At 59.5% G+C, this 26,530-nt stretch overlaps 1 protein-coding gene across 2 annotated transcripts in view; it reads right to left on the reverse strand.

Moving 5' to 3' along the window:
* The window catches only part of INTS1 (integrator complex subunit 1), a 28,783-nt gene extending 18,825 nt beyond the window's left edge, over positions 1-9,958 (reverse strand). For both annotated transcript variants that reach the window (XM_082670259.1, XM_082670258.1), the window contains exons 1-15: positions 9,627-9,958; positions 8,755-9,045; positions 6,316-6,512; positions 6,090-6,227; positions 5,683-5,842; positions 5,432-5,537; positions 5,148-5,334; positions 4,918-5,063; positions 4,680-4,821; positions 4,247-4,423; positions 3,574-3,682; positions 2,872-2,992; positions 2,371-2,448; positions 1,610-1,767; positions 878-974 (exon numbers count right to left, since the gene is read on the reverse strand). In XM_082670259.1, the coding sequence (XP_082526385.1) occupies positions 878-974; positions 1,610-1,767; positions 2,371-2,448; positions 2,872-2,992; positions 3,574-3,682; positions 4,247-4,423; positions 4,680-4,821; positions 4,918-5,063; positions 5,148-5,334; positions 5,432-5,537; positions 5,683-5,842; positions 6,090-6,227; positions 6,316-6,512; positions 8,755-9,045; positions 9,627-9,684 (2,165 nt within the window). In that variant the 5' untranslated portion in view covers positions 9,685-9,958. The remainder of the gene's footprint in view (positions 1-877; positions 975-1,609; positions 1,768-2,370; positions 2,449-2,871; positions 2,993-3,573; positions 3,683-4,246; positions 4,424-4,679; positions 4,822-4,917; positions 5,064-5,147; positions 5,335-5,431; positions 5,538-5,682; positions 5,843-6,089; positions 6,228-6,315; positions 6,513-8,754; positions 9,046-9,626) is intronic.
* Between the last annotated feature and the right edge of the window lie 16,572 nt (positions 9,959-26,530).

A 26,530-nucleotide genomic window follows, 5' to 3' on the forward strand; every position in this document is an offset into this window, starting at 1 on the left:
CACTTCACACCCACTAAAACGACTAAAATAAAAAGATGGACCCTCGGTCTCAGCAAAGATGTGGAGAAACAGGAACCCTTGGACCCTCTGCTGGGAAAGTGAAACGGTGCAGCCGCCGTGGGAAAGTCGGGTGGTTCCACAAAAGGTTAAACACGTGACCCAGCAATTCTACGCCTGGGTATCCTCACGAGAATTGAAAACATACATCCTCACAGAAACGTATCCGTGGAGTTGCCAGCAGCATGGTTAACAACAGTGGAAACAACCTAAGTGGGCGTCAACCAGCAGACAGATCAACAAAACGCAGTGCCTGCGCTTGGCCACAGGGAGGGACAGAGCACAGGCGCAAACTAAAAGTCGGAGGGACCCCGCACACGTGGCGCTCAGTGGAAGGAGCCAGCCACACAGGACCACGCGCTTTATGACTCTGTTTACATAAAGTGTCTGAAAACGTCCAATCCACAGGGACAGAGTTGATTCGTGGGGTCTAAGGCCTGTGGGTTTGGGGGCGGGGGGACGGGGAGCCACAGTTGGCGGGAACAGGTTCCTTAAGGGGACGTGGTTCTAAAGTTAGGCTGGCAATGGCTGCACAACCCCACGAACGTACTGAAAGCACCAAGTCACAAGCTTCAGATGAGTGAAGCATATGAGAAACGAGAACCGTGTCTCAGTCAAGTGGCTTCAGGAAACAGAGCACGAGCTCATGCTGTCTAGAAAACACCGTGAATGTGTTCACACACAGGGAACAAGCATCTAAGTGACAAAGACCAAAAAGGGAGCAGGTCAGAGACCCAGGCGACGGCAGTCAACCAGGCCTCAGGTCGTTCGCCGCGGCCCAGCCTCATGGGTGTCTGTGGACGGGCCCCTGGAGCCTTACCCAGGCGGGAGCTGGATGTTCTCCGGGTGATGGTAGGTGCACAGGTTCAGAACAGCGTCGATCAGCTGGATCCTCTCCACCTTCAGCACTTCCACGTCTGAAACCCAGAAAGCACACACGGCTCACTCGGTGGATGTCCAGGCCCAGACTCAGGCTGTGGACATCAGAGAGCGAGGAGACGGGGCAGGGGGGGCCGGGGACGACACGGGCACAGGGCAGGATGCAATGACACGCAGCCAGCGTGAGCTGGCCTGGGGAGCCGGAGCACGTCTCCACCACGTGGCACCCGAGCTGGAGGGGAGCAGGCAGGACTGGGGACAGCACAGCGCAGCTGGGCTCGGGGCAGGGCCGAGACGTGACCACACCCGTTTCTGGAGCAGAAGCGCTAGGGCAGAGCCCCCGGGGAGGCAGCGAGCCCCGCCACACTGAAGGGTCAGCTCCAGGCCCATCGGCAACGGGACACACGTACGCTCTAGAACAGGGACTGCTCTGCACAAGGCCACCGCAGTGGCCCGTTAAAGACGCGAGAGACACACACTCCTGACGAAGTTCAACCACACGGGAATGGGCACAAGTCCAGGGTGAGCTCCAGAATTAGCCTAAGGACTAGGTTGCCGTCCAAGACACACGCGCAGCCTGATGCCCGATGCCCATGAGGTCAGCAGCGGGGGTGGAGCCCAGTGGCAGGAGGCCATCACCCACAGGGGGCGGGACAAAGCCTGAGGCCCTCACCGTCGGCCTGCACGGCTGCAGCCCGCTTCACCAGGTGGTCGGCCAGCTCCATGGCATCGGCGGGGCCCAGTGGAAGCTCCCGTGACAGCCCGATGACCAGGATGCGCATCAGCGTGTCCTCCAGGATGGGAACCTCTGAGCAGAGGCGGAGGAAGAAGCTGCGGGCACAGCAGGGAGAGGCTGGGCTGGCGGGAGCCCACCCCAAACCCGCCGGGGCCGCCCACCCCCACGGCGGGCGAGGAGGGAGCAGCCGCCCACCCTCCCCGTGGCCACTTGTGCCCGATGCCCCTGTGGACCACACCCCGCCGTCCCGAGGAGGAATGTGAGGGGAGCCCAGCCTCGTCCCGCAGCCCCCGAGCTGTGACACGAGACGGGCATGGAGCACAGGCGGGTGTGAGATGAGCACGCTGACCGGGCCCACAGTGGGGACAGATGGGAGCGGCCTGTCAGCACAGGGCAGGGTGTCCCCAGGCTCAGGGGACAGAGCACGACACTGGCTGAGGGAGGAAACATGCGTGTGCAGCTGCTTGGAAGCGAGGAGGGGCAGGGAGCTGGGGAGTCCCGGGGCACAGGCACCGGCTGAGTCCCCGGGAGGGTTGCAGGTGACGTAGCAGAGACACCACACCCTTGGGAAAAGCGGCACAGGGTGTGCGAAGTGGGACAGGGACGGTGACCCTGACCAAGACCAGACAGTCTCTGGGCTGCTTCAGTGAGCCTGGCCTGGGCAGCCCTCGTGGCGCAGGGCCGGAAGGCATGCTCACTTGCGGTCACTCTCGGGTGGCCAGTTGTCCCATTTGTAGTAGGTCTCGGGCTGCTCTGTGAAGAGCACCTTGTGGAGGCTGCAGGGTGGAGAGAGCCATCAGGGTTGGAGTAGACAGGGCCCCCCACCAACCCTGTCAGCCCCCACGGGCTGCGAAGCTGCACGTGCGGAGGGGCCGCCCGATTCTGGAGCTCGGCAACCCCATGGCCTCTGCAGGGCCTCCAGCCACCCCCCAATAAGGCCTGGGGGGCTGGCAGGTGACAGAGCCCCCAGCAGGGGGCTCCCAACCCTGGTCAGACGGGACCCCACCTCCCCTTGTAAGAGAAGGCTCTGCCCGAGGCCCTGACACCACACAAGGGTCGGCTGCTGCCCACCGGCCCCTCTGGTTCCTAAGAGGCTAGTGCCAGCCGGTGACCTGCCACCTATGTGTGAGCCCTGTCACTCGTCACCGGTCAGACCAGGGAGTGGCTGCTCATCCCGCGCAGAAGAGCAGCGGCCGCACCAGTGCACGTAGTCCTTGGGGGCCAGCTTGCTGATGGAGGGGACGACGGTGTGCAGCCACCAGACGGCGTCCCGCTGGATTGCGGCGATCTGGTTCTGGAAGGAGCGCAGCACCTCCAGGTCTGTGGGTACAAGACAGTTACAGAGCCCGCACGGCAGCCAGAGGGTCTAGTTCAAGGCCAGGCGCAGCACAAGCATCCTGCACTGTCTGCAGGTTAGGAAGGCGGACCTGAGATGGAGTGGGGAACTCGGCTAGGATAAGGTTCAGCGAACACCTGACCGTCCTCACAGGCCCAGGGCAACTCGGGGAACTGAAACCCTCGGTTCCAAGTGTCCTTCCAGCCAATCGCTTAAGTGGCCTGTGCAGCCAGGCCTCCCCAGGATCAGCCGCGACCCAAAGCCGGCTGGCCCAAACACCACCGCCCTGCTTCCCCACCTACCCCGGCCCAAGGGCCACAAGCCCGAAACGCCTTCACAGCGGCACCAGGACCCACGTGAACCAACCATCCAAGCAGACAACGGGCCTGGACCAGGAGCTGGTGTTCTCAGCCCACATGGGAGGAACAGGAACCAGCAGGTTCCACAAGCTCCCTCGGTCTCCAGGAGCTGTGCCGTGGGGGCGCCCCTTCCCGCCCCCTGCCTGGGCCTCGGGGACAGCCTGCAGCCACGGAAGCACCCACCACTGCCAGGCCCGGAGCCTTACTCTTTTTCTCTCCTTTGTCCCAGGCGATGCCGGCCTCCTTCACCTGGGCCGTGATGCCCAGCATCATGGACACGGCCAGCACGTCTGTGATGTGCACCACGAAGCGCTCCTGCAAGCACAGCCCGGCTCAGCGGGGTCTGCGTCCCTTGCCCAGGCCCTGGGCACATGAGCCGCCGGGACAGGAGGACGCTGGACGGAAGGAGGCCTTGGGACCAAGGACCGGCCAGCAGCAAGGCCAGGCCGGGCCACAGGGAGGAGGCTCAGACAACAGAGCTGGACGAAGCCCGCCCTCCCGAGAAGAGGCCCTCCACCCCCGGCCCCAAGTCCTGCTCTCCAGCGGCACCTCCCGCTGCCCCCAAACACCCCAAAATCTGCGGCCCTCTGTGCACCATCTGCGTCGCCCTGGCTGCTCACGCCGTGCCCTGGCCTCCCCAGCCCCGCCGGCTACAGATCTGCCCACCTCCACACCCAGCCCCGAGGTCACCGGCTCCCCTGGGGGCACCCGGCCAGTCCCTCCTTGGACCTCGCAGGATGCAGCCTCCGCTGCCTCCGGGCTGGGCCACCATGCACACGGGGCACCAATCCCAGCCAGGTGCACTCCAGACGGCACAGGGGAAACCGCTGGGCGGGACCCGAGCACTAGGCAGCCCGCGCGGGCCTGGGGGCTGCCCACCTTGAACTCCATGTCCAGGTACTGGGGCTCCTTGCGCTCCTGCATGAGCCCCAGGCAGAAGGCCTGGAAGTTGATCTCGTGCTTCGTCTGCTTGATGATCTCGCGCAGCAGGGCCCGCGAGGCCCGCAGGTAGTCGTCCTTGTTGGTCAGCAGGTCCTGGAACACCATGGCCAGGAACTGGGGGACAGAGAGCGCCAGCAGCTGCCGGGGCTGCCCACCAGCTTCCGTCCTCACCAGGCTGCAGGAGGTCTTCCCAGAGCCCCCGGACGAGGCCCCCGCCAGCTCCCGCTGCACGCCCAGGCCCGGCCCCTGGGCCCCCCACCCCCGAGCCTCTCACACACGGCTTGGCACCACGCCGGCCGCCGCCGTGCCCTCGTCTCCAGCCTGGGCGCGGGGCGGGGGTCGCGGGCGTGAGGCCACGCCGGGCTCCTACCTTGGGTGCCAGTGCGGAGCTGTGCTGCAGCACGGCGTAGAGGGTCTGCATGTTGTTGGGGTTCCGTGCGTTGGAGAGCTCGTTGAAGATCACGAACTTGATGGTGGTGCCCAGGTTGTCCTTGTGCGCGTTCAGCAGCTCCCTGGACGTGGGCCAAGCACCGGAGTGGCTGCGCTGCCCCCGCCTGCCGCCCCCCCGCCCCGCTTCCCCCCACCCCGCTTCCCCCCGCCGGGCGCACCTGACGCAGAGCATGTAGTGGTTGAGCAGGACCTTGGGCTTCAGGCGGATCTTGATCAGGTGGGAGATGACGTCCATGTCCTCGGGGCCGTGCGTGCCGCAGTTCATGCACACGGACATGAGCAGGTCCTGGGCCGGCCGGGTCAGCTGTGGGGCGGCCGGGGCGGGGGCAACGCGTCAGCCCCGTGGCCTGGCCCGCCGGCGGAGCCCCGCGCGCACGGCGCCCCTCACCTTGGGGTTCTGCAGCCACATCTCCAGCTTCTGCACCGCCATCAGCCGCACCTCCTTGTAGCCGCAGGTGGAGGTGAGCAGCCGCAGCAGGTTCCGCGAGACGTTGTCAATGGGCTGCCGCCGGGTGAGCTGGTCGCGCAGCACGTCGAGGACGTACTCCTCCACGCTCTCCGCCAGCTCCTCGTACCTAGGCCAGAGGGGGGAAGGCAGGCGGGCGGGAAGGCGGGCGCGCGGGCTCTCTGGGGGGCGGGGCCTGGCAGGGCGGGGCCGCGCAGCGCACCTACCTGGGCATGGGCTGGCCCTCCTGATCGGGGCTGAGCTTCTCCTCCGCGATCAGCAGCTCCGTCTGGCTGTCCTCCTCCTCGGTGAGGGAGGGGTGGGGGCTGCTCCCTGCACACGAGCGCCTCGTGGATACGTGCGCCCAGCCGGCCCTCGGGCACCCACGCCCCCGGTGGTGCCTGGCGCCGTGGAGGGAGGCGAACCGCCCCGGCCCCTCCCGCGGGGAACCCCGGCCCGGCCGCCCAGCCTCTCTCACCAGCACTGAGTTCCCCTCCGCTGCGCCCCGCCTCCCCCTGCAGGAGCACGCTCTTGGGGGGCATCTTGGTGTTAAAGGCCGTCTGGATGTTGTCCACAAAGGTCTTGCAGTGCGGGCTGTCCACCCAGATCCGCTCCCCCAGGGAGTCTTCAATGTACACCTGTGAGGACAAGGCCTGCACCTCCTGCCTGCCCTCTGCCACGTCCCAGCGGCGCCACGGGAACGAGCGAGCCGGGTGCTTCCCCAGGGCCCCAGCGGACAGGAGCTGGGCCGCCAGACACAGCCCTCCAGGAAGAACGCGTTCAATTGCCCCTCTCTCGCCCCAGGGCTCCAGCGGCGCAGCCCACCTCCCACGGCCCTCTGCCCCCTTCACCGCAGCAGCGACCTCCTGGGAGAGGCCCACTCACCTTGACAAAGATCTCGGGCCAGTTCTCATCCTCCTCGTACGCGGCCATGAGGAGGCTGCAGGCCAGCACGGACACCAGGCTGTTCCCCTTGGCCTTGAAGTTGATGGAGGCGTCCCGCCGCAGGAGGCTGCACAGAGCCTGCAAGAGACGGCGTGGTGGCCGGGGAGGCCCGTCTTGCCCCCACCTGCCCCTTCCCGGGACGGAGGAGGGGACGCCCGGCCCTCACCTCGATGACCCCCTCCGTGGCGAAGATGTTGGGCTTGGTCTTGGCCAGGTACATGAGGCTCAGGTACAGGGTGCTGTCCGGCTTGGCCCGCGTGACCTTCAGCTGCCTCACGGCCCCGCACAGCACTCCCTCCAGCCTGTCGTCGTTGCCCTCCAGCTCGGCCGCCTCGATCTCGTCCAGCAGCACCGCAGGCGGGACTGGCGCGGGAGACGGGGCCCTGTCAGGCAGGCAGCTCCGAGCAGAGGCTCGCGGGGGCCCCAGGCCACGGGCTGACTGGGCCAACCACCAGAGACCGGCCGGCGAGGGTCTCAGGGCTGAGCCGGTCTCCCAGGAGGCCGACGCCGGGCAGATGCTGCCCCGACCCGCGGGAACGACCAAGACCACGAAGGGTCGGCCTTAGCCAGGTGCCACCACGGCCCTCTCGCCACACCCACACGGCTACCCCAGGGTGATCTGTTCTTGCAACGCCTACTTTCCTACAAGTTGGACATTTTTTCTAAGCTTTTAAGTTAGCCAGCACGACGCACCCGCAGCCTTCCTTCTCTTCTGTCGTGGCCGCTTCTTTGCCGTCCCTCCCTGGGTCTGTCCCGCAGAGGCTTTTCTGCTCTGTCTTTGCAAGGAACCCACTGGGGGCTTCGAGCCTCTTCCTACACAGCTGCCCTCTGCTGTGCTCTCCACTCCTTTCCTCTTCACTCCCTTGCGCGCGTCCTGTCCCTCACCTTCCTTCTCCGACGGGAACCGCAGCTCCGGCACAGCCCCTGCCCGCACTTGAGTCCCCGCTCCTCTGAGGGTCCCTCTCGGCCGGGCTTCGGCTCCAACCCACGTTTGCTCTGCGCTGCGTTTGGGACTGTTCCGTTCTACCTATTCTCCCACTTCCCAAGGGGTTTTTTAGGATTGTGTTTTTAGATACCCAAACAATGGAAGGAGGCATTGTTGCTGACTTCTAACTTAACTGCACTGAACACAGAGAATTCAACAGGAGCCCCTGAGCGCCTTCTATGTGCCAGGGAAAATGACAGATAGGCAGGAAACATGGACCAGAGCTACGGAACGTCCTGGCCGTGGAGACGTCCCAAGCACCACGTGCTGTAAGTAGCTCAGTCAGCCTTTTCCCCGTTCTGCTGAAGGTGTTTGTAGAATACGCTATCGGTCTGGACGTGCTCTTCAGAATCGCAGTCCATCCAACCTTCAGAGCCACCTTTCTGAGAGTCACGCAACGGTAACACAATACCGAAGCACAGCCAGCCGCGCAGAGGGCCGTGGCCTGAGTCAGGACTCGGCCCCGCCAGCGCTTCCAGGCCTGACGGGCACCAGCCGCCAGGGGAGGGCCCTGAACCGAAGGTCTGACTCAGCTCCCAAAGCACTGCTCCAGCCCCGTCCTCCGCCTCGGCTCTGGCCACTGCGTGCCCTGTTCCCCAAGCACAGGTCCCGCTCCAGGACGCGGACCTCCCCTCAGTGGTTTCTCCTCCAACAGCCTGCACTGCCTGTTAAGATCCCATCCAGCCTTTCAGGCTCAATTTCACGCTACAGTTCCCTGATGGGCCTTCCCTCTCCGGAGGCTGTCCCGTGAGCACCTGTACGCTCAACACCTGGGACTGGTATGATGTTTAACAGACCTGATCTACAGGGCATCGTGGGGCCACTAGAAATAATCAACGAAAAGATGGTACAGAAAAGTAAGGGAACATTAGGGGCACACAAAATTAAAAGCTCTCGTGTAAACAGCGGGCTTGTGGATCAGCTATAATCTGTCTTTAACGCTGTCGTATGACCTTTCCAGCTAGGAGAATAAGAGCAGGGAGGTAAGGCCTTCATTGTCAGGAGCCAGGAGAAAGGAGGAGGCAACACAAACCTCCTTATCCCGGGGGGAGAGGGGTCCTCACGAGACGCACAGGCTACGAGAACAGCACCTGTCTGCATGTGCTGCCCTGTACCCCCCATGCTCAGAGCAGAGCCTGTCACAGTGGAGCGAGCCCGTTCCCAGAGGGCAGGCGCTGGCGGCCCCCAGGAGTGCATCAGTCTCACATCAGCTCCGCCCCTGGAGCTGGGACAATGGAAATCCGTACAAGGCTTTCCAATCCAGGAGGCCCTGGCACATGCCCTGTCTGCTTCAGAGAGAAGGCCACCGAGATGCGCGCCGTCAACGCTGCTCCCGCTACGTGGCAGCAGCCCATTCGGGCCCCAGACCTCCTGTGCCGTCTTGCCCTGAGCGACACAAGCGCGTCCCATCGCTGTCACAGAATCTGAAGCACAGTGGGGTGAAGGCACCCTTACGAGAGGTGCTTTGAAAAACAAACTTGCAGATGGCTCCTGTCCTCCATGCTCCAAAGGACCTACACTCCACCTACAGGGCTAAGCCGGAAGTGGCCGTTCCAAACCCCTGGTGCACAGACAAGGCGTGGGCTACATTCTCTGGGGGACGTCAGGGGCTGACTTTACCTTCAATCGGGACCACAGACGGCTCCTTAATCGAGGGAGAGATAGCACGTTTCTCTGCCACTGCGGCCTCAGCCAGGCGTCCCAGGGCACTCAGAGGGGGTGTGGAGGAGAGTTTCGGGCGCTTGGTGAGCCCGGTCAGGGCCGAGGCGCCCGCCAGAGCAGCCGCAGCATCCCGCTTGCGCTCCGAGGGCAGGCTGGAAGGGGCAGGCTTCAGCAGGGTGGATGCCGCTTTCGATTCAGTGGCCTGACCCTTCGAGCCCAGAGCAATGAAGTCTCCTGGAGGAGGGTGCCCTGCAGAGAAGAGACATGGAGAAACGGGCACCTTCACACAGTGGCCGAGGTGGAAGGGGTGTCCGAGACCAACTCCAACCTCCTGTGATTTCCGAGGGGATTAAACAAGGGCTGGGGGAGGCAAGAAACCAGTCACCCAGCAAGTCCACGGCAGAGCTGGGACCGTATGACGGGAGCAACGACAGCCAGCCACACGGAGCTTACTACACACCAGGCCACCTCTTGTGGACGAGTGTCAGTCCCCTTAACCCTCAACGAGTTTCTGGAACAGGCAGCATTACTCTCACTTTACAGGTGAGGACAGCCGGGCACAGAGAGGTTAAGTAACGTGCCCAAGGCCACACAGCTTGGAGTGGCAAAGCGCGGGGCTGAGGCCAGTCTGGCTCCAGCCTGCTTTTAGCCACTGTGTTTGTGCTGCCCCCTCCTCCCGGCTCGCGACTCCCAGAGCCGCCGGGACCAAGGGCTGCCCTTCGAGACCCCATTCCTGGAAACCGCGTTCGGCTCGGAGTAACGAAGCCGCGACCCGACAGAGGAGCCAGGCGGGAAGCCCCGAAGCCGCGCCGCCGGGAGAGGTCGCGCACCCGAAGGCTTGGCCGCAGCGCTGGGCCTGCGGACGGTGGTGGGCTTGGCCCGGTTCATTCTGTCCCCGTCCCTTCGCCGCTGCTCGCTGCCGACGCCTCACTCGGGAGAAGACCAGCGCAAGTCAGTCGTCCACCGTTCGCCCATTCATTCGGATCCACCGTCCGGGGTTGGGGTTCGGGGCGAACGGCCAGCCCCGCCGCGCGCAGCCACTCCCGAAGGGGCCGCGCGACCCCGCCTCCCCGCCTCGGACCCCGGGAGGGTCTGTCTCGCCGGCAGCCGCTGCCCAATCACTTCTAGCGATGGCCCATCGCACCGGCTCCCCGCCACCGCCACGGCCGCCCCGGAACCGGAAGCTGCCCTCGGAGCCCGACTTCCGGAACACCCGGCAGCAAAACAGCGCGGCGGGGGTTGGGGGGAACGGCGAGGAAGCGAGAGGGTCCGCGGGGCCTGCAGCGCTCTCTGGCGGCGGGAGGCCGGCGGGGCCTCGCAGCCGCTGATCTCTACCTGGCGAGGCGGACGCTGTCACCCCCTCCTGCAGGTGAGGCTGACCTTAGAAAGTGACGTGCCCAAGGACAGACAGCCAGGAAGGGTGGCCTCGGATGCTAACCCCTACGTGCTGGAACTTTAGAGTCCTCTCCCATTTGTGGGTAAAAGGGCAGGTTCTGGTCCCCTGGTGGGGTCCAGGAGGGAGCCCAGCAGCCGCGAGCGGGCAAAGCCGGCAGAAGGGCGGGGGCCCAGGTGAGGCCAGGCCCTCATCAGAGCAGCGCGGAGGGCATCCATCAGCCTCGGTTTGCCGGCCTGCGCAGTGGGTCACGGTGATATTCACCAGGTCTGCTCAGTGGCAGAGGATTTGGGGTCCATGCTCAGACCCTCGCGTCCTCCTCTTACTGGGGGTCTTCATGCCGTCCCGGGGCTCTGCACCCCGCCACTTGCAGCGGGCAGCCTCCCTCGAGGGCAGCCCTGATGGGTCCCTGCAGAGCGGAGCGGGGTCCCTGCGCGAAGGGCAAGGTGCTCCTCACAGAGCAAGTGCGTCAGAAAGGCAGCATCGCAGACAAACGAAGCCGGACGTGGGCCAAAGCTGTGAAATGGATTTTACTCAGTAACGACTGAGGCGGGGAAAGCGCTGCGTTTTAAAGGGAGAAGGAGGGGGTGGGCCCAGGTGAAAACTTGCAGCGGGTGACGTGATGTCTGGGCGTGACGCTCGCGGGCCAGAGGCCACCGGAGGCTTTAGGGCAGGCGGCCTCACCGACTTCCAGCCACTGAGACTCGGCCCAAGAGCTCAGGCCATGCTTGCCTGCAGCCTGGCGTGCAGAAGGGCCCGACTTCGGGAATGTGTTCCTCGTCCTCTCTCCACCCTGAAGCCCCCACCAGCCACCAGCCAGGATAGCGCGCCATCTTGGAAGCTCTCCCACCCATCGCAGCGTGGAGCAGAGACAGCCCTGCCCAAATTGCAGACGAGCAAAACCGCGATTGTTATTATTGTAGGTCACTAAGGTTTAAAAAACCTTTTGGGGACATAATTTCAAACTTATGGAAAATTTGCAAGAATAGTACAAAGAATTCCCATATATCCCTCACCCTGTACCCTAAAGGTTAACATCTTACTATCTTTGATTTATTCATTTCTCTCCGTTCGGATTTTTTTTCCTGAATTATTTAAGAATTGCAGAAGAGTCCCCTTAACTCCTAAATTCTTGAGTGTATATTTTCTAAAAATAAGACATTCTGTTATGTAACAACAACAGTACAATTATCAAATCAAGAAATTAACATCAAAACAATACTCTTCATTATGCTAAGGCCTTATTAAGACTTTGTCGGGACTTCCCTCGTGGCACAGCGGGTAAGACTCCATGCTCCCAATGCAGGGGGCCCAGGTTTGACCCTTGGTCAGGGAACGCGATCCCGTGTGCTGCAACTAAGAGTTTGTGTGCTGCAACTAAGGAGCTGGCGAGCCACAACAAGGAGCCTGCCTGCCACAAGTAAGACCTGGTGCAACCAAATAAATAAATACATTTTTTTTTAAAAAAAGATTTTGTCAGTTGCTCCTATAATACCCCTATGGTGGGAGGCCATCCAGGACCCTGCAGTGCACGTCCCAGAGACCCTTTCGTCTACAGCAGTCCCTGAGTCCTCCTTGGTCGTTCACGACCTTGACAGGCCTCGTTGTCCAGGACTGCTATTCTGCAGAATTCCCCTCAATTCGGGTTTGTCCAGTGCGGCCTCGTGAATAGGTCCAGGTTACGCACTTTTGGCAGGAATGTCGTGGTGATGCTAAATTCTTCTCTGTACATCTTATCAGGAGCTACATGATGTTAATTAAGCCCATTACTGGCAAAGTTAATTGGATTACTTGGTTAAGGTGGTGCCTGCTGGATTTCTCCTTTGTCAAGTTACCACTTTGCCTTTGTAACAAAGAAGTGCGTGAGAGATAAGTGGGGCAGGCCTTGAGACTGGACAGCTGTCTTCCTCCCCCCCAAACTTTCACCAGCTCAGTTTCAGCGCCCTGGGTGGCTTGAGCCAGAATCAGTGATGATGATGGTGGTGATGGTGATGGTGATGGTGATGGTGGTGATGGTGATGGTGGTGTGTGATGATGATGCTAATGATGGAGATGGTGATGATGATGCTGATGATGGTGATGGTGATGGTGGTGTGTGATGATGAGGATGATGGTGATGGAGATGGTGGTGATGGTGGTGATGATGTTGGTGCTGACCGGGAAGAGGTGCTCTTCTTTCCCTTATTCCTTCTGCATTCCTGAGCTGGCATTCTAATGTCAGGAAGAGCTGTCCTGTCTTCTCCATTTATTCACTTATTTTTCCCATCGGTTTGGACGCTTGGCTTCTCTATTCAGCAGATCATAATCCTTTACTCTTACTATTTATTTGATGCTCAGATTGGCCGAGGTTTGGTCAGCGGGGGCCTCACCCAGCAGGTTCCTGCCTTCTTTTGATGGGACTCTTGAAACACTGCCTTGCTTCCCTCCCTTTCTTCCTTTTCAAAGCCACTAAGTTTTGAGGTTGTTTGTTACACAGGAATGAATAACTGATATAGATGGCTCAGAGGGAGAATGGAAAGAGTGAAGGATAGATGAAGGATGGAGCAAGGGAGGTGACACTCAGTGAGTGAAGAATGGTACCCGCCACCTGAGAGGGGAAGACAGGTGGGGGGAGGACGGGTGGGGGGAGGAGCACAGGGGTGGGCGGACCGCTAGGGGATGAGTTTGGGTGGATGCGTCAAGAAATGCCCCCTCTGCATCAGCCTCCTGGCGGCCTCCCCAACCTGCCCCATCAAGGCTGCCCCTGGTGGCTCTGGAGAGACCCTCCTTTCAAACCTTCGAGTGGGAGCTGGTCTGTGGCTGCTGCAGACAGCTGAGTTCTAGAAAGACTGTCAAAGAGAGCCATCAAACCAGGGCCAGGTTCCAGCAGACACTCTGCCCAGTGCTGGCCTTCCTCCGGGGGGCGTGCAGCTGGCCCCCATGCTGTGTGAACTCACGACCATCATGGGGAGGGGGGGGACGTCTAATGAGAGGCTCCATTCTGTGAGCCGTGCCCAACCTCTGACCCAGCCACCATTCCTAGGATTGACCCCAACTGTGCAGAAATGTAGGCACCAGGTTGATCTTCTAGGAGATCCAGTGTCCAGCCACCTGGACTGATCAGTGCAGCCGTGGGGCATCCCGACAACACACTTCTCAGAAGCTTCTGCAGAAGGACCACATGGACCCTTCTGTGATGACACAGCCCAATCGGTGGTGAAGAGAAAGAAGCCATTCGTGCACCAGCATGTAGGAAGTGACCACATCCATCTGAAAGTGGGAAAAGTCTGGAACGAAACACACCCAGTGGTCCCCATGGTTACAGGGATGGGCGGGGCAGCCATGCAAGCCGTCCTCTCTGTGTGGTTCATTTTTGCAATTATGTGAATGTCCCAGAAAAAGAAGTTTCCATTAGGGAATGAAGAGCAGTGTGCTTGCCCTGTGGGATCCTCCCGCAGGGGCTGCTCAGGCCCCAGCCTCCCTCTCTGTCCCAGGACGGGACAGGCATGGTCCAGGCTGGCATTTACGGTGCGGGTCCTCCCCGGAATGCTTCCTCCATCCTCTTTCTCATCGGACACAACCTCTTCTTCCTTCCAAACCCAGCCTCCCAGCTCAGTCGCTTCCTCTGTGAAGTCCTCAGGGGTTCCCCTGCCAGGGCAGGTGGCGGCCACTCTCCTGCTGGCACCTTCCCACAGCGATTCCCATGCCTGTGCGGCTGTGCTCGAGCAGTGCCCCCAAGGAACAGCACCTGGCCCTTGCAGAATGCAGCCTGCCTGCCTGCCTGAATGTTCTGGACAAGCCCCGAGGCTGGGGTCGGGGTCACGGAGGTCAGAGGTCAAGGGGTAGATGGAGGGATCTTTCCCTTGGGAGATTCTGGGGCAGCAGCAGGCCAGGGACTCAGATGCACAAGCGGCATCGGAGGACTGTCCCCCACGACGCCGCCCGTCCACCCGGAGGATCGACCACGCCTGGTCCGGGAGAAAGGAAGACGCTGCAGAGGGGCAGCGAGGGGCCACCAAGCAGCCCACCCAGGATTCTGAGTCCCGCGGGGCCCAGGAATCTGCGCTCCACAGTCTCCCTGAAGATGCAGGGTCCCCAGACCTCCCTGAGACCCCACTGCGTTAGCTTCCTGGGGAAGCACCTCAGGCTGGGAGGCAGAACCACAGACATTTCCTCACGCAGTCCTGGAGGCTGGCCGTCGAGATCAGGTGTCCCAGGGCCACGCTCCCGCCAAAGGTCTGGGGGAGGGTCCCTCCGGCCTCTTCCAGCTCCTGGGGGCCCTAGGCTCCTGAACTCGGGCCGCGTCCTCCGTCTCTGCTGCCGACTTCCCAGGCCTCCCCTCTCTGCATGTGTCCTTTTCTCTCCGTGGATTTAGGGCCACGCTAACCCAGGATGAGCTCAGCTCGAGATCTTTACCCGAATTATAGCCACAAAGACCCTATTTCCCAACAAGGTCCGTTCTGAGGGTCCTGGTGGCGTGTGTTTTGGGGCCTCCTTCCCACCGACAGCAGCTGCAGGACCCCGGTCTGCATGGCCAGCCGCTCCCCCTTCCATCCCACCCAGCACCCCCGCCTTCTCGCCGTCTCTGGGACACACCAGGCTCCTGTCTCAGGGCCTCTGCTCGGGCCCTTTCTATGTCAGGAAGCCCAGGTGCTGCCATCCTAGCTCCCAGAACCACAGCCCAGCCCCCTATGGGAACTGCTGCGCCCAAAAGCTCCCTTTAGAACACTGGCCGCCCCCGAGATCCTATGACTTACCTACCGTCTCATTTTTAAGGCCTGCTTCCCACCTGACTCAGCCCCCAGCAGCACCTGGCCTGTGTGTCCCCTGCCCGGTGCAGGGCTGCAGGCCACGCTCAGTCATCGTGGGCGGGGTGAGTGCACCAGGTGTGCAAAGCCCCAGAGCAGAGGGAGACCCTAAGCAGAGAAGCCACCACGGTCGGGAGCTGGGTGCAGCCTGGAGGGACACGTCCGGCGGGCAAGCCCAGGCCTCTGACCCCTGCAGCCCCAGGTCATCTGTACTGTGACCCGGAGCCACGCAAGAGCCTTGCCCCCCAGGCTCCGGACCTAGCGACCGCGTGAGGGGCACACATGTCTGCCGGGCCCCCCATGGCTCCATGGGGGGAAGGAACCCACCAGCGCCAGGGCTGGGGTTGCCGCAGGTGGGCATCAGAAGTGAGAGGGACCAGCCCAGGCCCCCGGGGGGGCGGTGCGGAGGGCAGGGCTGCAGCTGTGTGTGTCTAACGGCCTCTGGGCAGGAAGCAGCTGCTCCCGGCTGGGGACCTGGGCCCCAAGCTGGGCTCCAGCCCGGGCGGTGTCTCCGGGCTTAGGTCTCCTTGCCCGGGTCAGGGGTCCCCAGCCCAGCCAGGCCCGGCCCTTCCCAGCACTCACGGTGGGGGGAGTGGGATCTGGGTACCCCCTGGAGCGGCCACAGGGGGGCGGGGGGCTGCTCGGCTCCCAGTTACCTGGTCTCCCAAATTTAGAAACTGCCTCACCCGCACTGGAAGCCCCGTCAGCCTGGTGCCTGGGTTTCAAAGCCATGAGTCAGTGTTTGTGGGGACTCAGACACCCGCAGCTGGGCAGGGGCAGCGGGTGCCCATCTGCTCTCACGTGGAGCGTTCGGGAATTTCCTCCGGGAATGAACAGTCCTGTCCAGAGCGCGTAGCCCTGGATCTGCCCATGTGATGCCGCTGCAGGGGGGCCGGGCCGGGAAGACGGGCGCCCCGGGCGCCCCCGGCCTGAAGCCGGCTCTGGGGGCCAAGAGCTGGGACTGTGCCGGGCAGATCCTGGCCGGGAGCGGAAGCCCCAGGGGCCGCCTCTGGCCGGCGGTGGGGAAGCGCTTTCCAACAATTGTCTGAAAATAGAACGGGCTGGCTCCCGAGGAAAGGAGTCCCTGCCCCAGGAAGGGACCACATGGGGGCAGGAAGCCTGCCGAGCAGGGAGGGGCTCCCCGCCTCCCACCCGGGGAGGCCCCGAGGCCTCGGTTTCTCGCTTGGGGAAGTGGAGCTGAGGAAGCAGGCCTGGGGTGCAGCCCGCCCCCCGCCCCATGCGTGGCGCAGAGGGCGCGCTTCCTGCCAGACCCCAGCTGTGTTGCTGCTTTGCCCCCTCATCCAGTGAGGGCCGGAGGCCTGGCACACTCTGCGGAGTTCAGCAGTCCCCCCACCCGAGCACCCAGGCCCCCAGGAGCAGGCTGGGCACTCCCGGGACGAGGCTGAGCCCAGGGCCCACTTCTGCTGCGAAAGCAGATCCACCTCGGCACACAGTCCACCTCGGGACACGCTGTTTCCACGCCTTCTAGAGACCGCGACGGGGCAGGAGGCTCGTGGCACCCACAGAGAGCAGGGCACAGAGGAGCCAGCTGCCCCTGAATGGGGGCGCGGGAGTGCAGAACCCTGGGGTTCCAGGGAGCACAGTTGGAGAACCAGTGCAAGGGGACTAAGGAGTAGGGACCCCCAGGCCCAGCCCCGCGTTCTCTTCCATCCTAAGGCTGCTGCAGCAGGATAGAGGGCACCGCGACAATGACTGCATCCCTCCGGCCTGTCCGGGGCAGCCCGGATTTCACCTCTTACGTCTCACTGTCCCAACACGCCCTCAAACTCTCCCCAACACCGCCAGTGGGGTGGCGATGCAGGATTTAGTTTCCTTGTTTGCGTTTGTCAAGTTTCCTGCAAAGAGCATATATTAGGTTTGAAATCAGAAAAACACCCTCAAGCACTTTTTTAAAAATAAATTTATTTATTTATTTATTAATTTTTGTCTGCGTTGGGTTTTCGTTGCTGCAGGCGGGCTTTCTCTAGTTGCGGTGAGCGGGGGCTACTCTTCCTTGTGCTGCACGGGCTTCTCATTGCAGTGGCTACTCTTGTGGCGGAGCATGGTCTCTAGGCACACGGGCTCAGTAGTTGTGGCTCGCAGGCTCTACAGCGCAGGCTCAGTAGTTGTGGCGCATGGGCTTAGTTGCTCTGCAGCATGTGGGATCTTCCCGGACCAAGGCTCGAACCCGTGTCCCCTGCATTGGCAGGCACATTCTTAACCACTGCGCCACCAGGGAAGCCCTCATGCACTTTTCTTAAAAGCAAATACATACATAAATAAAAGTCCCAGAGATTCTAACACACATCCCAGTCCCACTTTTCCCCGTCGACACTTTTCTTCAAGAAGCACCGCCACAAACTCATACCATGTCATGTGTTTGAACTTTGGCTCTGAAATTAGGGACAGATGTTCCCAGGTCGTCTTGGCCCACCATGACGTTCTCAAGCTGAGGAAACGCCTGCCAATGGAGGGAGAGGAGGCCCAGCCTCCAGGTGGGTGACTTCCAGACTGCGTTGGTCATGGGAGGGATTATTCACATCCCGGGTTATTATCTCTCCCGGTCCAGGGCTAACTGGGCTCAGCTGGGCGGTTCTTGTGTGTGTGCATGGTGGGGGGAGAGGCAGGTGCAGACGTGGGCCGCAGGTGTCCGCGTTTCGTCTGGCCGCAGCTGGGACCTTCGCGGTGGCACCTGCGTGTGGCTTGGGCTTCCTGACTGCATGGCACAGGGTTTCCAGGTCAGGAGGTCTGAGAGACAGAGCCAGGCAACACGATAGTAAGACGAATGTGCTTGGTCTCCTTCCAGCATTCCTGGCACAGAGCTCAAAGCCCTTGGAATTTCCTGAGGGACAGGGCTGTCTTTGGTTATTCCTAACAAGCCCCTTTGGACCACACCTGAGTTTATGCTAATGAGGCGACTCAGGATGGGGCCCCTAGCCAGCTGCTGGTGGAACCCACCCTGTGATGAGAGGGTCGGAACTTTCAGCTGCACCCCACCCACCCCTGACTCCAAGGAGGGGAGGGGCACTGGAGATGGAGTTCAATGGCCAATGGCCAGTGGCTGGATCGATCTTGTGTACATAAAAATACTTGATGAAAACTCTAGAAGGAGAGATCCTAGGAGCGTCCGGGTTGGCGTACACAAGGTGTGCGGGGAGGGCGGCTGCTCCAGGAGGGTGTGGGGCTCTGCGCACGCCTTGCCGTGTGCGCCCCGTCCATCGCGCTCTTCCTGAGCTGAAGCCTGTGCGGTGCACCTGTCCTGAGAATAATGATTTCCCACGTTCTGTGCTTTGTTCACATAGTGAATTATTGAACCTGAGGTCAGGTTCACGGGAACCCCTGAATCTGTAGTCAGCCAGGTAGACTGGAGGGAGCCTGGGGACCCGGGGCTCAGAACAGGCCCCTGAAATTGTGGGGGGACCTCTTGGGACCGAGCCCTCACCCAGAGGAGTTACTGGTGGAGTTGAATCGAGCCGTAGGATGCCCCGTTGGTGTCGGAGAGTCACAGGCTTGGTTGGTGTTTGGAAAAACCAAGCAGTCCCTTTTATGACCGACCTGCCTGGACGGTGCAGCACTTCCGCCGTCCTCTGTGGGTCAAAGCTGTCACGAAGGCCTGGCCCGGTTTCCGGGGAGAGGACACTCGCTCCACTAGTTGGAGGATGATGTTTCCGGGGCCGTCTCGGGGCACACGGCGCTACAGTCGTGAAATCGTGACTTGGCGATTGGCCCGCTGCGGACCACGGCATCCGGTCACGAGCCGTGCCCTCGGGTTGGTGGACGCGTGGGCTGTTTCAGTTTGGGAAGGTTACAAACAAGGCCAGAATAGACACCCGTGCACAGGCCTGTCACGTGGACCGACTTCACTGCACCCAAATACCCAGGCGCGGTCCTCTGTCCTCCTTAACTTGGAGGTGACAAAGCTGTCTTGCTGGGTTCCTCAGCGGGGGTTGCGGGGCGGGGGGTGGCTAATGAATACAGCTAAGTGCCTCACCCTGCGTCTGGGGCAGAAAAGGACTCAAAGCGCAGCTATTAATATCCTTGCTGTTGTGGGAGGGTGGGGAGAGACAGGTGACTTGCATCTCCCCCGAGCAGTTCCGTCACATTTTGTATCGGATAATTCTTTGTTTTCTGGGGCCATCCTGTGCCTTGTAGGACGTTTAGCGGCATCCCTGGCCTCGACCCACTAGGTGCCAGTAGCAATTTTTTTTCTTGGTAGAACAGGGGGAAGAACCATTCAGAATTTACTCTTAAATAGCCCACAGCATCTGCAGGGAAAACTACAGGCGTTTCTCCGCAGATCGCACATACACAAGGCATTATTGGCTTCACAGGTGAGAGAGCCTCTGGTGTGTTCTCTGTAACAAAATCCACATCACCGTGTAAACAGGTACCATTGTCGTGTTCACTTACGATTCCAGAAGGAAAGGCACGATTTGGCAAAAAAAAAAAATAATAATAATAATAATTTTGTCTTTGGATCCTAAAGTCAAGTGCAATTATTGAGAGATGCACTTCTGGCAACAGTCTTCTGTCACTTCTCCAAGCTGTGACAGCCAAGAATACAAAAATGTGTCCTGTCTCGGCCAAGTGTCCCCCAGGCCAAATCATCCTGGATGAGAACCCCTGCCCTCCAGCGTCTCTAAATTCCAAGGGCAGGAAAGGCTCTTTATTTGCAGAATAAAAGGCACGTCTCCTGGGGTGAGGGAGGGAACGCAGCTCGGCTCTCCCTGCCCCAAGGGTACCTGGTAAGACCCTGGTATCAGAGCCGTGGTCACTGCTGGCCCCCCCCTTTGTAATTCACAGGCCCTAAGACAAGGGAACGAGCAAGTTCAGTGACACACTGGTGGCCACGAGCACAAGTTTGCCATCACCTGGGTCTCAGGTGTCCCGCCTGGAAAATGGGACCAAGTTGCATCTGTGTAGCCGTCAGTACCAGTTTGAGGAGTGGCTGCAGACCCCAAGAGCAGCCAGTATGTCCTCGCCAACTGGCCGCCGGCAGTTGACGGGCTGGAAATATTAGGGGGAACCCCACCCGGAGGTGTGGCGCTTTGCAGAGGACACGGCTGTCGCCGGCAGTCGGGCAGGGGGTTGCAGGGGGAAGGGAGGTTAGGAATCTTGACAGAACTGTTCTCAAATTGTGACTGGGAATCGGCTATATTATTTAATAATACATGAACACACAGTAATCATAATCATGATAACGGGAGTCTTTTCCTCTGAGAACAGTTGGCCTTCTACAAAGAGCTCCCCTCCCCCCATGTGATCCTCCAAGTCAATCCTATTCCCAGTTCAAGGGTGCAGAGACAGGCCCAGACGTGACCACACAGAGGAGCCTTTGGAAGCCAAACTCTGCTGCTTCCCTCTCCGGGGCCCCTCGCTCCCCTCCTAGATTTGAGATGCCCAGGGGCCCCTTTCCCCTTGGCTAGGGGAGGAGGAGACCCTTTCAGGACTCAGGGCTCCAGACCGCTCCTGCCCACCACCTCCTTCACCCCAGAAGCCAGGAGGGGATAAGCGGTCAGGCTCACAGCCGCCCCCCAACCCCTGCCACAGCCCTGCCCCCCGGCAGAGGTCCGGGCTGCAAGAGGCACTCCCAGGAGGGGCCTTGGCCTTGGGGAAGCTTTCTGGAGGGAGGGACAGGGACGGCTGCAGCCCAGCAGGGCCCTGAGAGCAGGTGCGTTGGTGGCACAGTGGAAGGCCAAGGAGGGGACCTGGGCTCTGCCTGGCCAGTGCCCTCCTCCCCGAGCCTCAGGTCCCTCATCCTCAAAGGGCAGCCGTGGTCAGCGCTGGGCAAGGGGAGGGCACCGCTGGCTGGGCCAAGGGCAGGAGTCATTTGTTCTTGGGTCAGCAAACATCCCCCCGCAAAGGCAGCCCCGTCACAGGCGTGGGGTGCCAATACCAGCCCTTCAGTTCCTAGAGACCCCCACTGGCCTGCCCATGGAGGGGTGGGGCCTGCAGCAGGTGCCCCATGGTCCGGCGCATCCAAGGTTCCAGCCCCCTACCTTTCTGGGGTCCGGGACTCTGGGGACACCTGTGAGGATCCTGAGGGGTAGTAAGTGCTGGGAGCCCCTCGCGGCTAGAGCTGCCCCTCACCTCCCTGCTGAGTAATTGATCTCGGGGCCCCAGTGTCCCTCAGTTTCCCTGGACCTTGGCCAGGGCCCCCTGAGTCTGCCCACGGCACGCCCGACCTCCAGCTCTCAGGAAGAAGGGGGCGGGGTGGACCCTGGGCCGGGAGGGGGGGCCCAGGCTCCTCCCTAAGAACCAGCTCTGCCCAGCTGGGCGATGGGCAGGTCTGTCTACCCCAGGCGTGGGCCGTGATGGCCACAAGGCTCTTCCCAGGGCAAAGAGGAGCAGTGTATCTGGGTAAGCAGCGCTGTCTCTGCCATAAAGCCGTCATCAAAGCACCATTTATTAAGGCCAACCAGGGACCGGTGCTGTGCGAAGGTCTTCACAGCCATCTAGAAACTGCACTCTCACACCAGTCCTGTGAGGTCGGCATAGTTCCCTCCATTTTATTTCATTTTTAATTTGATTCTGTAGTTTTGAATAGCTAATACATTTCACGGTCTGGCAGTCAGAATGACATAAGGAAGTTGACACAGCAATCTCGTTTCTATCCGCGCCCCATCGTCCCCCAACGGCCAAAGGCAACCCTTTTCCTTAGTTTCCTTTTTATCCTCCCAGGCTTCCTTCTGCAGGTACAGACATGAATACAGTCGCTGGCCCTCCACGGATACCGAACTCTGAGGGTGCTCAGGCCCGTTACATAAAATAACACAGTATTTGCATGAAACCTGTGCACATACACTTTCAATCATCTCTAGATTACTTATACAATACAATGTAAATGTCATGTAAATAGTTGCCAGTGTGTTGCAAACTCGAGTTTTTGCTTTTTGGAACTTTCCAGATTTTTTTCCCGCAAATATTTTCAGTCTGAGATTGGTTGCATCCCGGGACACGGAACCCAAAGGTACAGAGGACTGACAGTATACATTTTTATAACCCTCCCTTCCTTACGCTAAAGGTAGCACATCACACCCCCAGTTCTGCACCTTGATTTCTCATTTACAACAGACCCCGAGGTCTTCAGTATCAGTGTACGGGGATCTCCTGCATTCCTTTTGCATGGCTGTGTACTACTCTGTCATACAGGTGTCCCACAGTTTATTTAGCTGGTCCCTTGATGAGGACAGCTTGGTGGTCTCCCCTCTTCCTTTATTATAGCCGCTGCCCCAATGCTGAGCTCGTACACCCCAAATTTCACATTTGACCAGGTGCGTGTGTGGCACAGATTTCCAGGAGTGGGATGGCTGGCTCAGAGGACAAGTAAGGTCCAAGGTAAGTATGGAAGAAGCTGCCAGATGCCCCTCCTGCGCCCTCCCCAGCAGTGTACTTGAGGGCCCGTTCGCCCAGCCCTGCCATCAGAGGAAGTGGTCTGACTCTTGGATTCTGACAGATGAGCGATGGCGTTGCAACGCCATTATCACGTGTGTTTTCTCTTATGCCAAACATCTTTCCTGTGTTTGTCATTTAGATGTCCTTTTCTCTGAAGGATCCCTTTGTATCCTTTGTTCCTTTTTAATATTTATTTATTTCGGCCGCACCAGGTCTTAGTTGCCGCACACGAGATCTTCGTTGCGGCATGCAGACTTCTTAGTTGTGGCGTGTGGGATCTAGTTCCCCAGTCAGGGATTGAACCCCGGCCCCCTGCATTGGGAGCGCGGAGTCTTACCCACTGGGCCACTAGGGAAATCTCTCCTTTGCTCCTTTTTGTTTGTCTTTTTCTCTTACATTTCTAGGAGCCCTCTGTACATGAGGAAGACAGTCGCAGTCTATACTTTGTGTTGTGACTTGCTTATGGTGATTTTTGCCTCAAACCACTTTTATGTGTCTGGATTTTTAATCATGATTAGAAAAAACTTTCCCCACTGCAAAGTTTGAAAGGAAGTCACTCACGTATTCTTCAATATTTTAATGCTTTTTTAATCTTATTCTTCTTATTGTGGTGACACACACATAACGTGATATTCACTATTTTAACCATTTTCAGTATTTCAGTTCAGTGGCATCAAGTATGTTCTCATTGCTGTGCAACCACCGCCCTCCATTTCCAGAACCTTTTCATCATTTCATGGTTTCTTTTTAAAAATGTTAATTCTTTGATCCATTCAAAATGTATAATACTGCTGTACCGTGTGGGTAAACCGTGGACCCAACTTTATGTTTTACTAAATGGTTATCATGTTGTCTCAACATCATTTATTTAAAAAGCCCATCTTCATTTCATTTTATCAAGCCCATTTTATTTTTGTATTTATTAAAATTTTTTTTTTATTTTGTATTGAAGTAAGTAGAGTTTTTTTATTTATTTACTTACTTTTGGCTGCGTTGGGTGTTCGTTGCTGTGCACGGGCTTTCTCTAGTTGTGGTGAGAGGGGCCTGCTCTTCATTGCAGAGCACAGGCTCTAGGCGTGTGGGCTTCAGTAGTTGTGGCTCATTGGCTCAGTAGTTGTAGCTCGTGGGCTCTAGAGTGCAGGCTCAGTAGTTGTGGTGCACGGGCTTAGTTGCTCCACGGCATGTGAGATTTTCCTGGACCAGGGATCAAACCCGTGTCCCCTAAATTGGCAGGCGGATTCTTAACCACTGCTCCACCAGGGAAGCCCCAGAGTAAGTAGAGTTGATTAACAATGTTGTGTTGGTTTCAGGTGTACAGAAAAGTGATTCAGTTATACATACACATGTATCCTTTCTTCAAATTCTCTTCCCATTTAGGTTATTACAGAGTACTGAGCAGAGTTCCATGTGCTGTACAGTAGGTCCCTGTTGGTTGTCTATTTTATTTTTCAAAATATTTGTTTAGTTGGCTGTGCTGGACCTTAGTTGCAGCATGCAGGATCTAGTTCCCTGACCAGGGAGTGAACCCAGGCACCCTGCATTGGGAGCACAGAGTCTTAACCACTGGACCACCACAGAAGTCCCTGGTTATCTATTTTATTTTATTTTTTAATACATTTTTAAAAATTTACTTTGTTTTTGGCTGTGTTGGGTCTTTGTTGCTGCACGCGGGCTTTCTCTAGTTGCGGTGAGCGGGGGCTACTCTTCGTTGTGGTGCACAGGCTTCTCATTGGGGTGGCTTCTCATTGCGGAGCACAAGCTCTAGGCGCGTGGGCTTCAGTAGTTGTGGCACGGGCTCAGTAGTTGTGGCTCGCGGGCTCTAGAGCACAGGCTCAGTAGTTGTGGCGCACCGGCTTAGTTGCTCCGCGGCACGTGGGATCTTCCAGACCAGGGATCAAACCCGTGTCCCCTGCATTGGCAGGCAGATTCTTAACCACTGCACCACCAGGGAAGCCCCTGGTTATCTATTTTATTTTTGTTTTCTTTATTTTTATTTATTTATTTATTTTGCAGTACGCGGGCCTCTCACTGCTGTGGCTTCTCCCGCCGCGGAGCACAGGCCCCGGATGCGCAGGCCCAGCGGCCATGGCCCACGGGCCCAGCCGCTTCGCGGCATGTGGGATCTTCCCGGACCAGGGCACGAACCCGCGTCCCCTGCATCGGCAGGCGGACTCTCAACCACTGTGCCACCTGGGAAGCCCCTGGTTATCTATTTTAAATATAGCAGTGTGTACACGTCAATCCCAAAGTCCCAATCATTCTCTCCCCAGCTCCTTCCCCGACGCCCCCCCGCCCCCCACCCCCATAACCATAAGTTCCTTCTCTAAGTCTGTGAGTCTGTTTCTGTTTTGTAAATAAGTTTGTTTACCAAGCCCATTTTACAGTCGAGGAAACTAAGACCCAGAAGTGAACCGATACGAACGGCTCCAGCACAGGTGTGATCTCTCTCTCCCAGGTCCACCTGATGCAGCCTCTCCAGGCCCTGCTTTCATGGTGTTGATGAAAGTGCTCTTAGTTTAGACAGTGCTCTTAGTAACCAAAGGTTACATGAAGAGACTGCGGTCCAGTTAGGGAAATGAGAACAGTGAGGAGAGAGTCAGTTACACTGATCACTCACTGCGGTGTCCTGCTGAGAGGGCCACAAAGCAACAGCCTCTGAGGACAGAGGGTGTGGGCTAAGGGAAGGGGAAACACCTTTCAAATTCCGGCTCTGAAAACATCCTGGAGAGATGGGCTGCTGCTGCTGCCGCTGTGTTTATTGGTAGCTGTTCCTGTTGAGGCCGGCAGCAAACTCCAGTGGGCCTGGCTGCCCCACGAGGCCAGGGCGCCCCAGCAGAGCAGGTCACTCAGAAGGAAGCCCACCCGTGGTACCGACTGCAAACCTCTCAGCACTTTCTCCCGTTCCCTGAGCAGCCTGAGATGGTGGGAGGCCTGCCCCCCTCTCCCAGAGCCTTGGCATTTTTCCCTGTTCTCTACTCAGAACTCAGACTTGTGGCCTCATTATTATTTCTGAGAAGGATCCAGAAACCGTCCAGGGGCTTGGCCTCCCATCCAAGTGCTGGGGAGGGGGTAGTGGGCCAGGCCGTGTGACTGGACGGGTCACCTCCCCAGCTTTGTCCTCCATCTGCAGCACGCGGAGGCTCTCCTCTCCTGGGGTGGCCCTGACCTGAGGCCGGGGAAGCATCCTGGTTCTGCCTTTGCAGAACCTGCAGGGTCTGTTTTCCCATGGCAACCATCAGCTGGGCCTTAGGTGGGCACTGTTCCAAGGGTCTTGGACCCCTAGACATAGAGGTTATGGGTTGAAGCCGTTTATCACCATTTTATGTTGTTCTCTTTCCAATAGAAGAGAAGTAGTTCTCTTTACGCACATCTTGGTCAAGACGGGAAATCAAAAGAAAGATAGGGGCGCCTATCAGGAGGGGACGCCAGGTGCCCTTTCCTCATTTGTGGGGCCGGCCTACCCCACAGACAGGGAGGTGTGTGTGTCCCTGGACCCATCTCCTCTTGTGATAAGACCACTAGACCGTCCCCAGACACGGGCTTCCGCTGCGATCACTCCTGGGGAGGGCGGGGTCTCCGAGGGCCCTGGTGAGGCTAAGGGATGCGCGGGGGTGGGCGGTGGGGTGTTCAGGGTTAGGGTTAGGGGAGGCCAACTGGAGAATACGAATGTGGAGTCCAAACAGGAGCCTGCCCTTCCCCCGAGCTGAGAGAGGGCGAGCTCGAGGGAGAATGGGGGTGCTCCCGGCTCGGTTCGACGTGTGGGGACGACTGCCGCCACGTGTGGGGCGCAGGGCACGCCGGGGCCGCCACCACGCAGCGCGCGCTGCACCTGCGGTCATAGGTACCGCCCGCCCGCCTTGCACAGGTGGGCGCGGGGGCGGAGCCTCTGGGTGGTAGGAACCTTGGGGCGGGGCGTCGGCGCGCGGCGGCGGGCGGTGCCTCGGGTGGGCGGTGCGCTGGCGCGCGCGCGGCGGGTGGGCGGGGGCGGTGCGCGCGGTGGGCGGTGCGGCGTGACGCGCGCCGACGCCGATCCCGGAAGCGGTGTCAGATGCTGGGGAGCCGGGCGGGCGGGCTGGCGGCGGGCGGTGGGCGGCGGGGGGGACTTGTTGTTCTTCGCGAAGTCCGAGCCGGAGCGCGCGGCGGAGGCGGTGGCCGACGG

The sequence above is a fragment of the Grampus griseus genome (genome assembly GCF_964374135.1).
Source record: "Grampus griseus genome assembly, chromosome: 14".
NCBI classification, from domain to species: Eukaryota; Metazoa; Chordata; class Mammalia; order Artiodactyla; family Delphinidae; genus Grampus; species Grampus griseus.